The following is a 13472-nucleotide window of genomic DNA, read 5'->3' on the forward strand; positions in this document are numbered from 1 at the left end:
AGGATCAAGGTCTGTGCCAGTCTGATACTCGAGCAAGTGTGGGAGAGGAAAATGCATCATTCTTGGTAGACGGCCTTGTTGTTAAGTCGCTCGGGTCTTCTTTATCGCTCTTTCTCCCTCTCCGATCTCTTGAGTAATTTGCCTTCAACTAAAATCCCTTCCTCTCTTTCTCAGATAACCTGAGGACAATGGACGCTGATGAGAGTCAAGACGTGTCCCAAGTTTCAGGTGAGAGCCTGTGCGTGGAGGGGAGGTCAGGGAGAGGGCGCCGCCGGCACCCTGGACTCAAAGCCAAGGTGCTGGCCGGCCACAGGGGAGGCAGAGGGCAGGCCGGCCGGAGGAGAGGCCCGGATGCTTGTGGGTATCAGGCTTCCCCTTCACCTCTCACCTCTCGCTTTCCCAGTGTGACACCCTGGCTAGAGAAACCTCCGAGGGAAAATTAGGTTTCCTGTTCAGTCTGAGAGCCAGTTGGAAAGCATGCAGTTGCTGGTGCTCCTCCTGGGGAGGAAAAAGGACCCATTGGATCTGTCTTGGCCTCCAACCAGATACCAACGAGGGTGCAGAAGAGAGAGAGAGGAAGAGGGAGGAGAGGGGAGGAGGCGGGTGGAGGTAGAAGAGCAGAAAGGACTTGAGAAGAGCTGGGGCACAATTCAGAATGCTGGTTAAGTGTGGAGACAGAGCTGCTCCCCTGGACCGGATGGATTTCAAGTCCTGTTGGATGTGGCTGTTCCCCTCAGTCACCTGAGACCCGGGGCATGGCCGCTCCCAGTGGGAGACGAGGCCCAAAGCCGATTCCACTGGCCCAATGGATGATGCCCAGGAGGGCGGAGCCGCAGCCAGGCTGGTAGAGCCTGGGCAGCTCAGCGGGCAGAGGCGCAGGAAGCCCACCACCCTGCTGGCCCCAACCCCGGGGTCCGGTTGTTACTGAACCCTGCCTCTGGGTCCCGGTCAGTCCTTGTGATAGACAGCAGAGCGGAGCCTGCGCTGCGGCCCTGCCTGTGGCTGCTCCCGGGGAACGTGCAGGAGAGGGACTCGGGGTCCCTCGGCCTGGAGACGGACCGCCTGCTGCAGGAAGTAGCCCTGGACGTGCTCTCACCGGGGCACAGGGAGGTTCAGCCGTGCTCGCCGCAGCCCTGGCGCCCAGGCTGGAAGACACTTCGTCCGTCCCTGCGCCTGTTCACTCAGCTCTTGGCAGTCAGGACGGTGTGCCTATAGCCGTACAGAAAGACACATCCAAGGTGCACGAGAAGGTGCACACAGCATGTTTCGTGAGGAGGTGCGCAAAGCAGAATTCTTGCTTTTTATAATGATTTTTATTGTTTCCATTATAGCTGGTTTACAGTGTTCTGTCCACTTTCCACTGTACAGCAAGGGGACCCAGTCACATACGTGTACAGGTTCTTTGTTCGCACGTGATCATGCTCCGTCATAAGTGACGCGACCTAGTCCCCAGTGCCACACAGCAGGGTCCCTTTGCTTATCCATTCCAAAGGCAAGAGTCTGCGTCTATGAACCCCAAGCGCCCCGTCCATCCCACTCCCTCCCCCGCCCCCTCCCCCTTGGCAACCACAAGTCTGTTCTCCAAGCCCATGAGTTTCTTTTCTGTGGAAAGGTTCATTTGTGCAAAGCAGAATCCTTATTCTTTTTTTTTTTTTTTTTGGCTACACGTGGAAGTTCCAGGCCAGGGATTGAACCTATGCCTTAGCAGCAACCAGAGCCATAGCAGTAACACCACCAGGTCCTGAACCCATTGAGCCACCAGGGAATTCCCATGGATCTTGTTCGTTACAATAAAAGCAAATCACACACACACTTTCCACATGGCTGTGTATACGTTTAAGGAAATTCTGGATCAGTATTTACCGTGTGCCCCCGCCGTCCCCCCCTCCAGGAAGACTGGGGTGGGGGCAGGGGTGGGTGTGGTAGAGGAGGGGAGGCGGACTTTGGTTTTCATCTTCTGCCTTTCAGCATTATTTGGATGTATTCCCCTTAAGTAATCCTTCTTCTTTTTTTAATTATTACAGTTGATTTACAATGCTGTGCCAATTTCTGCTGTACAGCAAAGTGACTCGGTCACACCTGTGGACACATTCTTTTCTTATGTTCTTTTCTATCATATTCTGTCTCAAGAGACTGGACAGAGTCCCCTGTGCTGTACAGCAGGACCTCATTGCTCATCCATTCTAAATGTCAGAGTTTGCATCTCCTGACACCGAACTCCCCGTCCGTCCATCCCCCTCCCGCCCCCTCCCGCTTGGCATACTTTGTCTCCTAAACAGAAGTATCCACAACAACAGTAAAACTATTTAAGAAAAACAAAAGAACGCTGGCTCTTTGCAGCCTCTCCTTGGGCTTGGCTGGGACCTGGTCGTGCTGGTGGGTCCCGAGGAGAGGCGGAGTCCAGCTCCATTCCCGAGGATAACAGACGGTGGCTGGACGTGATGAGAGGGTCAGAGACACGGGGTGTTAAAAGCGCCCGAGGCACAGAGAGACCCTTTCTTTCGCTGTTTCTGCTCTTCTGCCTTCCCCTTGCTGCTTTCTTCCTGGGAAGCTTCTCCATCGGCTTCTGACATGATGCCCTGAAGGGGAGACTCCTCTGATCAGTGCAGACGCTGCCGTTCCAAACGCAAAGCCAAAACCAGAGCCTAGGCCCGCAGCTCTAGAATGTTCTGTAGGAACAGCAGGTCAATATTCTGATCGCCTAGGTTGGTAACAAACATACCAAAAGCCTCGTTTCTTGTCCTAATTTTCTTGCCCTTAGCGTTATGCTCAACACTCATTCTGTCTGGGCAGTGGCTGTTTGCAGAGAAGGGTGTCAGGGCTGGGGGCCTTAGGACGCGAGACTGCCTGAGAAAGACAACTCCAGTGTGAAAAGACTCAAGATTTGGTCTGAAATTTGGTTTTGTGTGCTCCTAGCAAGAGAAAGGTACCTCGAGTGCTTTGCACGAATTCTTTGGTTTGATTCAACTTGGAGTGTTCTTAGTGCTCAGAGCATCTGAGGACTTTGTTCTGAAGGATTTGAAGACTTCTTTGTTGTTGTTTGTTTGTTTAATGGCCGCACCCACAGCCCGTGGAAGTTCCCAGGCCAGGGATTGAATCTGAGCTGAAACTTCTGCAACACGAGATCCTTTAACCCGTGCCTCTGTAGGGACCCGAGCCGCTTCAGTCGGATTCTTAACCCACTGTGCCATGGTGGGAACGCCAGAGAATTCTTTTTCTGCTTTTTGCAGCTTCTGTAAATCATGTCACTTTTCCTTTTTCGTCTCTAAATCGGAGGGAAGGGGCAGTTGTGGAATAACGATGCACATCTAGTCAAGCAGAAGTTGACATGTTTTTTTATAAGGGCCACACTTGCGGCACATGGAGCTTCCCAGGCTAAAGGTCTCATCGGAGTGACAGCTGCCAGCCTACACCACAGCTCACAGCAACGCCAGATCCTTAACCCACTGAGCAAGGCCTGGGATTGAACCCGCAACCTCATGGTTCCTCGTCGGATTCATTTCTGCTGTGCCATGTGACAGGAACTCCAAAGTTGACCTTGATGTGAGGTCTGAGGACGAGGCTCTGAATGATCCCTTTGCCCATAAAATTATTCCTTGTTATGTTCTGTTCCCGGAGAAGAAAAATAGGGTTTTTCCCCCCTAAGTGGAGCCTTATAAGGTTGCCGCTATCATAGGTTAAAAAATGTTACACAGAATTCCTTTGTTCCAGTGGGTTAAGGACCCAGCATTGTCACTGCTGTGGCTTGGTGGCTGCTGTGGCGCAGGTTCGATCCCTGGCCTGGGAACTTGTACATGCCTGGGTGAGGCCAAAAAAAAAAAAAAAAATGCTTCTGTATCAGCAGTTTTATAAGGGTTCACCTAATATATGTGACATACTCACTGGAAAAAACAGAGAAATCATTAATGTCTGAGTTTTTTTCCAACAACCTGTTTCTTTCTTCCCTGGGGTTTGTCCTCCATGAGGACTGAGCCCTGGTTTACTGCGGACAATAGACACTCAGGAGCTATTTCCCCCCTTGCCTCCACTCGTGTTGGGAAGAGCTGCTGAGCAGGCTTGGAGGAGAGTCTGTCTAAAGCAAGCCATCCTTCCCTTTAGAGCACAGCTTCATTCTTTCGGTAAGTTCTCTCTCTCTCTCTCTCTCTCTCTCTCTCTCTCTCTCTCTCTCTCTCTTTTTCTTCTTCTTTGAAACGCTTTCCAAACAACTGGTTATGTGTGTGCACAGGTTTTATTTAGGTTTCCCAGGGAAGAGTCAACCCGTGGGGAGAGGGGATGGTGAGACCTGTAGCAGCATCTCCCCTCTGCCTCCAACTCTGGGACGGCAGTTTTCCTTGCCTCCTGGACCACTCTCGTGCCCTCTGCAAACAGGGAACCAGGGGCTGTTGAGCTTATGGGATGCTCAGGCTCTGAGGGCCCTAAGGCTCCTTGGATGCTTCCTCACTGGGAATATGTCATGTTTGTTGGAGCAGGGAAGCCAGAAATGGGCCCTGTAGACAGACATCGCCTGCCTGGGGAAGCGAGGCCCGTCTGTGCTGAGGCATCAGGGCAGATGTTAATCACAGCAAGTCGCGTGGACTGAGTGTGTGGAATTCACCAAACACCACGCTCAGCGTTTTTCTCGTTTCAACTTACAAGACCCCAGGGAAGAAGCTCTAGGAACGTCCTCCACTGGCAGGAAGCAGAGACTCAGAAAGTTTCAATAATTGATCCGAGGTCCCAAGGGAACCAGACAGGCGTTGGGTACAGGCTTCCCATCATCCTGTAGCGCGACAGTCGGTGTTTTTCATTCACCCCCAGGAATTCTGCTCACCTGGGCAATTGCTTGTGGTAAAAACTCATGCAGTGGCAAGACGGGAATCGCAGAACTGTTTGAGAAATTATTTGCTTGCTGTTGATAAGCTGATTAAACAGTTTTCCCATCTGTTTGGCCCCAAACACTGGTCGTAGGTAATGCTTTAGTTGAAATGTGGGCAGTAGATAAATTATGTATAAATCAGTAAGCAGTTGTTTATTTTCCTAAAGACTTGAAATTACATTGATCGCACCTCTTAAATTCTTCCATTTAAACACCGGATTCCTTGCTGTCTCCGGTTCTCTGTGACATTCTGCTTGCACTTGGGGAAGTAAGGACTCTTGCTGCTGCCACCAAAGCCAGCACATGTCCGATTATTATGGCTTTCCATAATATAGTGTCTATAGCACACTTAATAAATTGTGTAATACATAATATGTCAATATAACATAGTAGTATATTACTGAAATAATACAATAGTTTCAGTTTACAAACTAAGACCAAAATAAGACCATAGAAAATAAGTCCATAAGCGTACTTAGCCTTTTCCCGTCCACACGTATCATTGCTGTTTTATCCTCTCAACCCTGTGCCCCGAGCCAGAATCGTGCTCTTTAGCCTCACTTTCCCCTTGAGAGAAGGGACTCATTCCACGTTCCCCCTCATCTTACTTGGCCAAGTCAGAGCTAACGTCCAGTCACCATGTGCTGTGATCGGACATGTGCTGACTTGATTGAATAGCTTTATTTTTGTGTCTCTTCTCGTCTTCCTATGGTTTTTGTGTTTTAAGTGGCTGGCGGGGTTCATTTGTCTAAAATCAACACCTAAGACGAGGGTCGCTACTCATGAAGGTTTCGACCAAGTGCTAAGGTGTCCCTGGCAGAAATATCCAGCAGAGACAGAATCCCAGGGCCGCTGAGGACAAAGGCTCCCGCCAGTGATTAGTGTCTCAGCAGCCACTGCCCAGACTTGGGGGCTTTTAGGCAAATCAGATGATCTCTTAAAAACCACCGCTGAGCAGAGGCGAGGCCTAGTGACAGCGGGGCGCCTGGCGGGCGTGTGGCCGTGTCTTGCCCACTCTCCTCCCGCCCTGACTTTGTCTCAGAAGCCGCTGTGCACGTCGAGCCTGCTGTTTTAGCCTCCCTCTGCACGGGGAGTGCCTACGGATCGATCCGACCCGGGGCGTTAGAATCACGGCCCACACCTTCTGCATTATTCCTGGTCCCCTCACGTAGGAAACAGGGAAAGCACTGCGATGCCACGTGAGGGCTGGCATTCGGCTCAGCGCCCGAGACCAACCAGGCGGAAGCACGTCTGGTGCCTCGGCGAGTTGTCGTTGCTCTTGTTCCTGAGAAACAGATCGACTCAATTTTCTTTGAATTTTATTGAAGTGTCTTCTCTACAGCAGAGTGACTCAGTTAGACACATGTATACATTCTTTTTCGTATTTGTTTCCAAGATGGTTTATCACAGGATCCTGGATAGAGTTCCCTGTGCTGCACAGCCGGACCTTGTTGTCCATCCATCCTGTAGACAGTAGTTTGCCTTCTCACCCCAAACTCCCGGTCCTTCCTCTACCACTTCCTCCTCCTTAAGTCTGATCAGCTCAAGTTTTACAAAGGTGGTTTGGAGGCATTTTCCCACGAATCGAGCAGAGCAGAGAACCAGCTCCCCTTCACCAGGCAGGTCCTGATTCCCTGTGACCCCCTTGATTCCACGTGCCCAGGTATCTAACTCCATCCCCCAGTTCTCCAAAGGTCTCACCGGGAAGCCCAGAATGAGCAAAAACCACATGAATAGAGTTAAGTTTCTCGGCCTCCTGCTTCCACCCCATAGGAATGACAGCTGGTTAATCAAAAAGCGGCTTGTGCACACCTCACACTCTGCACCCTTAAACACTGGGTCAGTTCGTTAGGCCAGGGGCCCCATGGTCAGTAGGGGCTCCTCGGGGTCCTCAGGGAAGAGAGGGGCCCGGGTCTCTCATCTCCCAGCCTCCCCGCCAGGCACTGTCTCACTCTACATAGAAGCCCGGCTTCAGGTACTGAAGTCCTTTGCGAGAACAAGAGATTTTCTTGTGAAGCGAAACAAGATGGACAAAACTATCGTAAGACACCGCTTACACGTGGAATCTAAAAAAGTGATACAAATGAACATGTTTCAAAACAGAAAGAGACTCACAGCCTTCGCAAACAAACTTACGGTCACCAAAGCGGACACGTGAGGGAGGGGTAAATTAGGAGTTTGGGGTTAACATGTACACACGCCTATAAATAAAACAGATAAACAGGAGTTCCCGCTGGGGCGGGGTTAAGGATCCAGATGCAGCGGCTTGGGTCTCTGTGGAGGTGTGGGTTCAATCCCCACCTGGCGCAGTGGGTCAAAGGATCCCGCGTTGCTGCAGCGCCGGTGTAGGTCACAGCTGCAGCTCAGATTCAATTCCTGGCCTGGAACTTCCATACGCCATGGGTGTGGCCGTAAAAACAGAAAAAGCTAAGCAGCAAGTTATACATATGTATCTGCATCGCTTTGCTGGACATCTGAGACTAACATGTTAAATCAACTATACTTCAATAATTTTTAAAAGTTATTCTTAACAAAAAAGAGAAAAGAGCCTCTGAGGGCCTCGAAGTGGGAGTCCGTTACTCTAGGAAATCCTAAGGAAGAGAGTCGTCAGGTGCTTTTCATGCTTCCTGCTGCTCCTATTCCGGGCTCTTCCCCGTTTATGAAATAGGTGAAGAGCAGCCCTGAGACCTCAGCCACTTTTAAAGCCTCCTCTTTAGGGTGTTGAAAACCCTAAGTGATGTAAGACACATCCAGTGCAGCTCAACGCTTGAGTCACTTTCTCTCTGGCTTTGGTCTTCCCCTGGGAAATTCTTATAATCCTGCCCCATCTTTATTCATCCTGTACTGGCTCCCCCAAAATACCCAATAATGCTCTTTCTGAAAATATGCCACCTGGGATGATCACAGTTCAGCTGGAGCATTAAAGGGTCACGTCTGTCTCCCAGAGAACACAGTGCTCTCCCCAAAGCGTCAGCTGGTACCTTGCAGCTTCTGTTTTCATTATTCCCAGAAGGGTCCTCTCCTCTGCTGAGGACGCGTGCACTGGTCCTGCCTGTTCTCTGATGGGTTGTGTGGTTCTTGCAGGTGGTTGATTCAGCCCAACAAGAACATGTCACTCTCTGCCTCACCTTGTCCAGGCACACTTCCCTCACCATCTGACACTGTCCTGAGGGTCTGGCTTTCTGGGTGGACATGCCCGGCTGCTGGCCCATGCCAGCCCATCACTTTCCCACTCACCTTCCATCAGGCTCTTCATCTCAGCTGTCTCCCCAGCAGCGCACATGGGCTAGTTTGCATCCAGGGCAGGGGCGGGGCAGGGGATGGGGGTCACCAGCCATTTCCTTGCCTGTGGTTTATGCCTCTTAACTCAATTTTAGGTCCCACCTACATGAGAAGATACAGGGGTTTCAGTTTCAAAGGAACAGGAGCATTTTCTACCCGTCCTGGCTTCCCAGGGTTGAATTCCTGGAAGTGGCCGTGAGCTGCCCGATCCTGGAGCTTCTGGTGAAGTTTATCATAATTCAGTCAGAATAGACAGGGCGTCCTGGGGAAGCCTGGTTCACTTGGTCAATGCTGCTTTGTAAATGAGAAGCAAGTTTGGGAGTTGTGTGGATTCTGTGGTATTTTCTTATTTCAAGGATAGGTGTATATATGACTGGGTCACTGTATAGTATATACTGTTCAGCAGAAATTGATACAACACTGTAAATTAATGATACACTAAAAAACAAAAGCCAAAAACCAAAAAAAAAAAACAACAACAACAACAACAACAAAAAAAAAAACCAAGAATTCCTGGTGACAGGCCTTCTGTGCAGATGAGGACGGAATTATGTTCCTGGGAGGCATGGCATTGCCTGCTCTTCCTCCTTCCAAGCTTGCTGACCCCACTGCAGTATCCACATTGGGCATCTGGCAGCAATATTCCCTGGCTCTTGAAAAGAGAGCCAACGGACTCAGAATGTGTGGCTCTGACCAGGTTGCCCAAACAAGTGACCTTCAAAACAAACTCACATGAGGGTGGTGAGCAGACTTGTAAGGGGGTGAAGAGAAACCAGACCTATAGGTAAGCTATTCAGCCGAACACACGCAGAGCCTTAAAAACGTGGATGCTTCTGACCCAGATGTAGAACTTGCAAGGGTGACGCCATGGTGCTCATTAGGAACGCGGGCAAAGGCTGGCTCTTAGCAGGTTCACCACAGAGTTGTTTTATCATTAAAAAAAAAAAAAAATGGAGTTCCCGTCGTGGCTCAGTGGTTAACGAACCCGACTAAGAACCATGAGGTTGCGGGTTCAATCCCTGGCCTTGCTCAGTGGGTTAAGGATCCGGCGTTGCCGTGAGCTGTGGTGTGTGTCACAGACGGGGCTCGGATCCAGCGTGGCTGTGGCTCTGGTGTAGGCTGGAGGCTGCAGCTCTGATTTGACCCCTAGCCTGGGAATCTCCATGTGCTGCAGAAGTGGCCCTAGAAATGGCAAAAAGACCAAAAAAAAAAAAAAAAAAAAGATTGAACACAGTCTAAGTTTAAGTAAATCCTACTTGCCTTTGCAAGGGAGTATGACACAGTCATTGGGAATAAAGTTGTGGAAATGGAGTCACTGGTCGTGAGAATGTCTAAAGACTAGAGTTGGTTTCAATGAAGGAACTATGTCACCGCATCTTAGGCAGAATATGTGAGTATCCATGGATGCGCGCATGCGCACACACCCCCCCGCTCGCCGCGGCTTTGGCCGTGTGACCTCTATAGGACTGCAGGTGATTTAGGTGTTGTTTGTGTCTGTGTTGTCCCATTTTGGGGTACGGCAGTGATAGTCTTGTAGAAAAGGGAGGCCGGCTCTCACGCCAACAGGGAATGCGAACTCATCGCAGTCACTCAGGCCAAGCCAAGGTGAGGCCCTGCCCCTGGCCCGTCCTCGTGACTGCCACGTCCCCAGACTCTCAAGCTCCCCCTTGTCTCCCCAGGGAAGGAGAGCCCTCCCGTGAGCGACACCGCGGACGATGGCGATGAGCCCATGCCGGTGCCCGAAGACCTGTCCACCACGTCTGGAGGACAGCAGAACTGCAAGGGCGAGAGAGGAGCCGGTGAGTGCCCCCCCCCCCTCCGCTTTGTGTGCAGCCCCCACGCCCTCCCAGCCTGCGGGGCCGTGGTCTCTGCAGCCCTTCTGTCTGTGGTTTCCCCTCAGCCCCCAAGTTAAGGAAACAAGAAATGCAGGAGGGGGACCCAGCTCCGTGTGGCCGGGAACCCCGCATGGGGAGCGAAGGGGCAGCGTCCATCAGCACCCCCACCCCCAGGAGAGCACAGGGCTGGCACCACCTCCTGTCCTCAGTGCATGGCAGGAATCTCCCGTTTTATGGATGGCAGTGGGTGAAAAATATCCATTTTATGTGTTCTGGCCATCGGGCTATTCATTTTCATAGCTTTTGTTCAGACGGAGCCCAATCTGGCAATTTTAGGTGAACCCTCTCATTGCTTTTTTTTTTTTTTTTTTTTCATTATTTTTGGCCACCTTGTGGCCTATGGAGTTCCCGGGCCAGGGGTCAGATCTGAACCACAGTTGCGACCTACGCCTCAGCTGTGGCAGTGCTGGATCCTTTAACCCACTGAGCTGGGCTGGGGATCGAACCCGTGCTCAGAGATGCCACCCACCCCACTGTGCCACAGTGGGGCCTCCTCACGGCTGTTTCTTTCACTGTCTAGTTGAACTCGAAATAGAAAAGTTGATAAATAGAACTTTTTTCATGTTAAAGTACATCTAAATAATCTCGGTGAGCGGACATGTACACCCCTTTGGCATGGAAGAGTGCCTCAAAGGGCCTGCAATCCCTGCCCAGGTAGCCTGCCCAGGCTGCCGTTCAGGTTTAGAGAGCTTCTTCCATTCTCTATGTTAGGAGAAAACTGAGGCCCAGAGAAGTCCGTGGATTAGCCAAGGTCACATGGCAGAGTCAGAAGGGGACTCAAGTTCTGGCTCAAAGCTTTTGCTCCATTGTGCCCTAGCTCATGAGTCAGCGGTCCCTTGGAATACCTGTTTTCTTTTTCCTGTTTTAAAGTAAAAGCTCTGAGCTTGAGCCGCTTCTTTGCCCAGAGGAGTGTTGTGAAGGGCACACAGGTAGAACTGAGGTAGGACCGGTCTTGGGTGGAGCCAAGGAGGGCACGTGGGTGAAGCTCCTGGGTCCTGAGCGCCGCCAGGTATCTTCCTGCCAGACATCCTCTCGGGCAACTAAGAAACCAATTTTGTATGTGTTCATGGGTCTTAGAAATCAGGCAGACCTTGCAGGTTAGGGCTCTTGGGTTTCTTTTTCATGTAGCTGTGCAGGTAGCTGTGCAAACAGGCCAGGGTAGCGGCTGCAGCCTGTGGAGGGGAGAAGCCCAGAAGACAAGTGCTTTCTGAGCCCCTTTTCTACGGGGCGGGGGGCAGGTGGGGAAAGACGCTGCCTTTGTGCCTTCTCCTCTCTGTTCTGCACACCTCCGTTCCCCAGGCTGGGACCCCAGAGGGCATCTGCTTCACCGTCTTCCCTTTAGTGCAGGAGGTCCTGGCCTGTCACACGCCCACTGAACTGCGGCAGAGTTTCCTTTCGAGACACACTTACATCAATTAAAAAGTCAAATTGAAATCAAAACATTAAGACGGCGATGGGGTGCATACACGGTAAAGATGTGCAGAGGTGGCCTGTGAAAAGCTCCCGGTGGGGTTACCCCGCCTGGTCTGATTTGCTTCGTCCCTAAAGCAAGCAGTGAGATAGGTACATTCTCACACATCACCAAGCAGAGCCTCCTGTGTCCCCTGGGCCTCAGGGACCCAAAGCCAGAGAAGTTAGGTGGATATAAAATGAGCCGAGAGCCCAGACACCAGAGTTTGGACGCTGGGGTGGTTCTGGAGAAGCGGGGGAGCCCCTCCCCCCAGATCCCCACAGCTGCACTGTGCAGCCTGCCATCCTTTCGAAAAATGGAAACTGGGCTGATTCCTGGGGAGGGAACAGTGCACTTGGGGGAGGTAAAGCAGCCGGTGTTACAGATGCCTTCGCGGTCTCAGCATGTCGCCCCGCAGGACCTGAGAGGGTCCGTGATGTGATCTGCTCCGGGAGGAGGTTATCCAGCCGCTGGTCCCCAGCCTGCATTCTGGCGCTAGATGGGCTGGGGCGGGGGCAGGAGTCTGTGATCACCTGTGGGCTCCTCCCAGGGGTTCCTCGCCCTGTGGCGTGATTCTCATTCACATGAAGTTTCTAAAAACCGAGTTTCAGAGTCATCCAACTCAAAACACCCCAGAAGCCTCTTCTCTTGGCTTGGAAATAGCGTTTGTCATAGCCACGTGGACAGGCAGGGAACATGGTGCTGAAACAGGGCAGCAGTTGACCAAGGAGTGCTGGGGGGTCACTGCAAGGAAATTGCAAAGGACAGAAGCACAGAGGACAGGACGGGGGCGGGGGGAGTCCAGGGCAGGGGTGGAAGTGGGGGCATTGAGGAGACCAGTTAACAAGGCAGAGGACCCCAGAGGACCACAGAGTGAAGCCAGCAAGAAGGAACGCAGTTACTCTTCGCGCAGGGACCCTGAGCTTTAGAAACCATCCTTCCTGGGTTTTGCAGGAAATGGGCCGGCTTGAGAGTGCGGGCATGGGTTGTTTATTAAAGGGATGCGTCACAAGTAGCTCTAAACCAGTGAGGAGGTCACTGGCACTAGGAGACAGTTTGAAACGACAGAGGGTTGAGTAGAAGAACGAAAAGGAAACGCGCTTGAAACTGTATTTCGTCAGCTCCCCGGGAAGAAGGCAGAAGAGCAGAAGGAGGCTGGGCCAGGAGACAGACAACAGGAAGCAGGAGCCCCTCCCTGCGGACAAGCCGCCAGCCTCAGAGGAGGAGCAGGGAGGGCGGAGGCTGCCCGGGGCGCCGCGCCTGGGAGACAGAAGGGCCGCGTCCAGCCCCCCAGGCCAGACACTGTCCTCATCTCAAAGTGGCCACAGCGCCAAGCACAGCTCATAGAAGGGTTTCCAGGGTTCACTGAAAAAATGCAGAGTTCCCTGGTGGTGCAGCGGGTTAAGGACCTGGCATTTTCACTGCCACTGCACTGGTCGCTGCTGTGGCGTGGGTTCAATCCTTGGCCAGGAAACTTCCACATGCTTTGGGTGTGGCTAAAAAAACCCTCAAACATGCTTTGCTGAGGACAGAATAACAAAGACCTAAAGTAAAAAAAGACAGTAAATGGCAGAAAAAGGATTTTTTTTTTTTTTTGGCTTTTTTTTAAGGGCTGCACCCACAGCATGTGGAGGTTCCCAGGCTAGGGGTCAAATCGGAGCTGTAGCCTCTGGCCTACACCACAGCCACAGCAACGCCAGATCCTTAGCCCACTGAGTGAGGCCAGGGATTGAACCCACGTCCTCATGGATGCGAGTCGGGTTGTTAACCACTGAGCCACGATGGAAACTCCTCTTTTAAAGATTTTTGAGCTGAGGGAAGGAGCCTGTGGTAACTTCCTGAGAGAGGAGAAGAGTGGGGAAGACGTGCAGCCCGGGGGATGGACGAGGGAAGTGTTGATTTCTAAGCATGGGAGCCAGAGAACAAGCGACCTGAAGACAGAGCCAAGGAGAGCAGGGAGGAGCCCGTCAGAAGAGGGCAAGGCCACCGG

At 51.8% G+C, this 13472-nt stretch overlaps 1 protein-coding gene across 23 annotated transcripts in view; it reads left to right on the top strand.

Moving 5' to 3' along the window:
- The window catches only part of IKZF1 (IKAROS family zinc finger 1), a 92781-nt gene that overhangs the window by 15005 nt on the left and 64304 nt on the right, over window positions 1-13472 (top strand). For all 23 annotated transcript variants that reach the window (XM_021063913.2, XM_084978555.1, XM_084978557.1 and 20 more), the window contains exons 2-3: window positions 175-228; window positions 9817-9936. In XM_021063913.2, the coding sequence (XP_020919572.2) occupies window positions 189-228; window positions 9817-9936 (160 nt within the window). In that variant the 5' untranslated portion in view covers window positions 175-188. The remainder of the gene's footprint in view (window positions 1-174; window positions 229-9816; window positions 9937-13472) is intronic.

This window comes from Sus scrofa, chromosome 9 (assembly GCF_054392235.1).
Source record: "Sus scrofa isolate SSC_HxYL_T2T_F1_AM1 chromosome 9, Sscrofa_HxYL_maternal_Yorkshire_Landrace_v2.0, whole genome shotgun sequence".
Taxonomy (NCBI): domain Eukaryota; kingdom Metazoa; phylum Chordata; class Mammalia; order Artiodactyla; family Suidae; genus Sus; species Sus scrofa.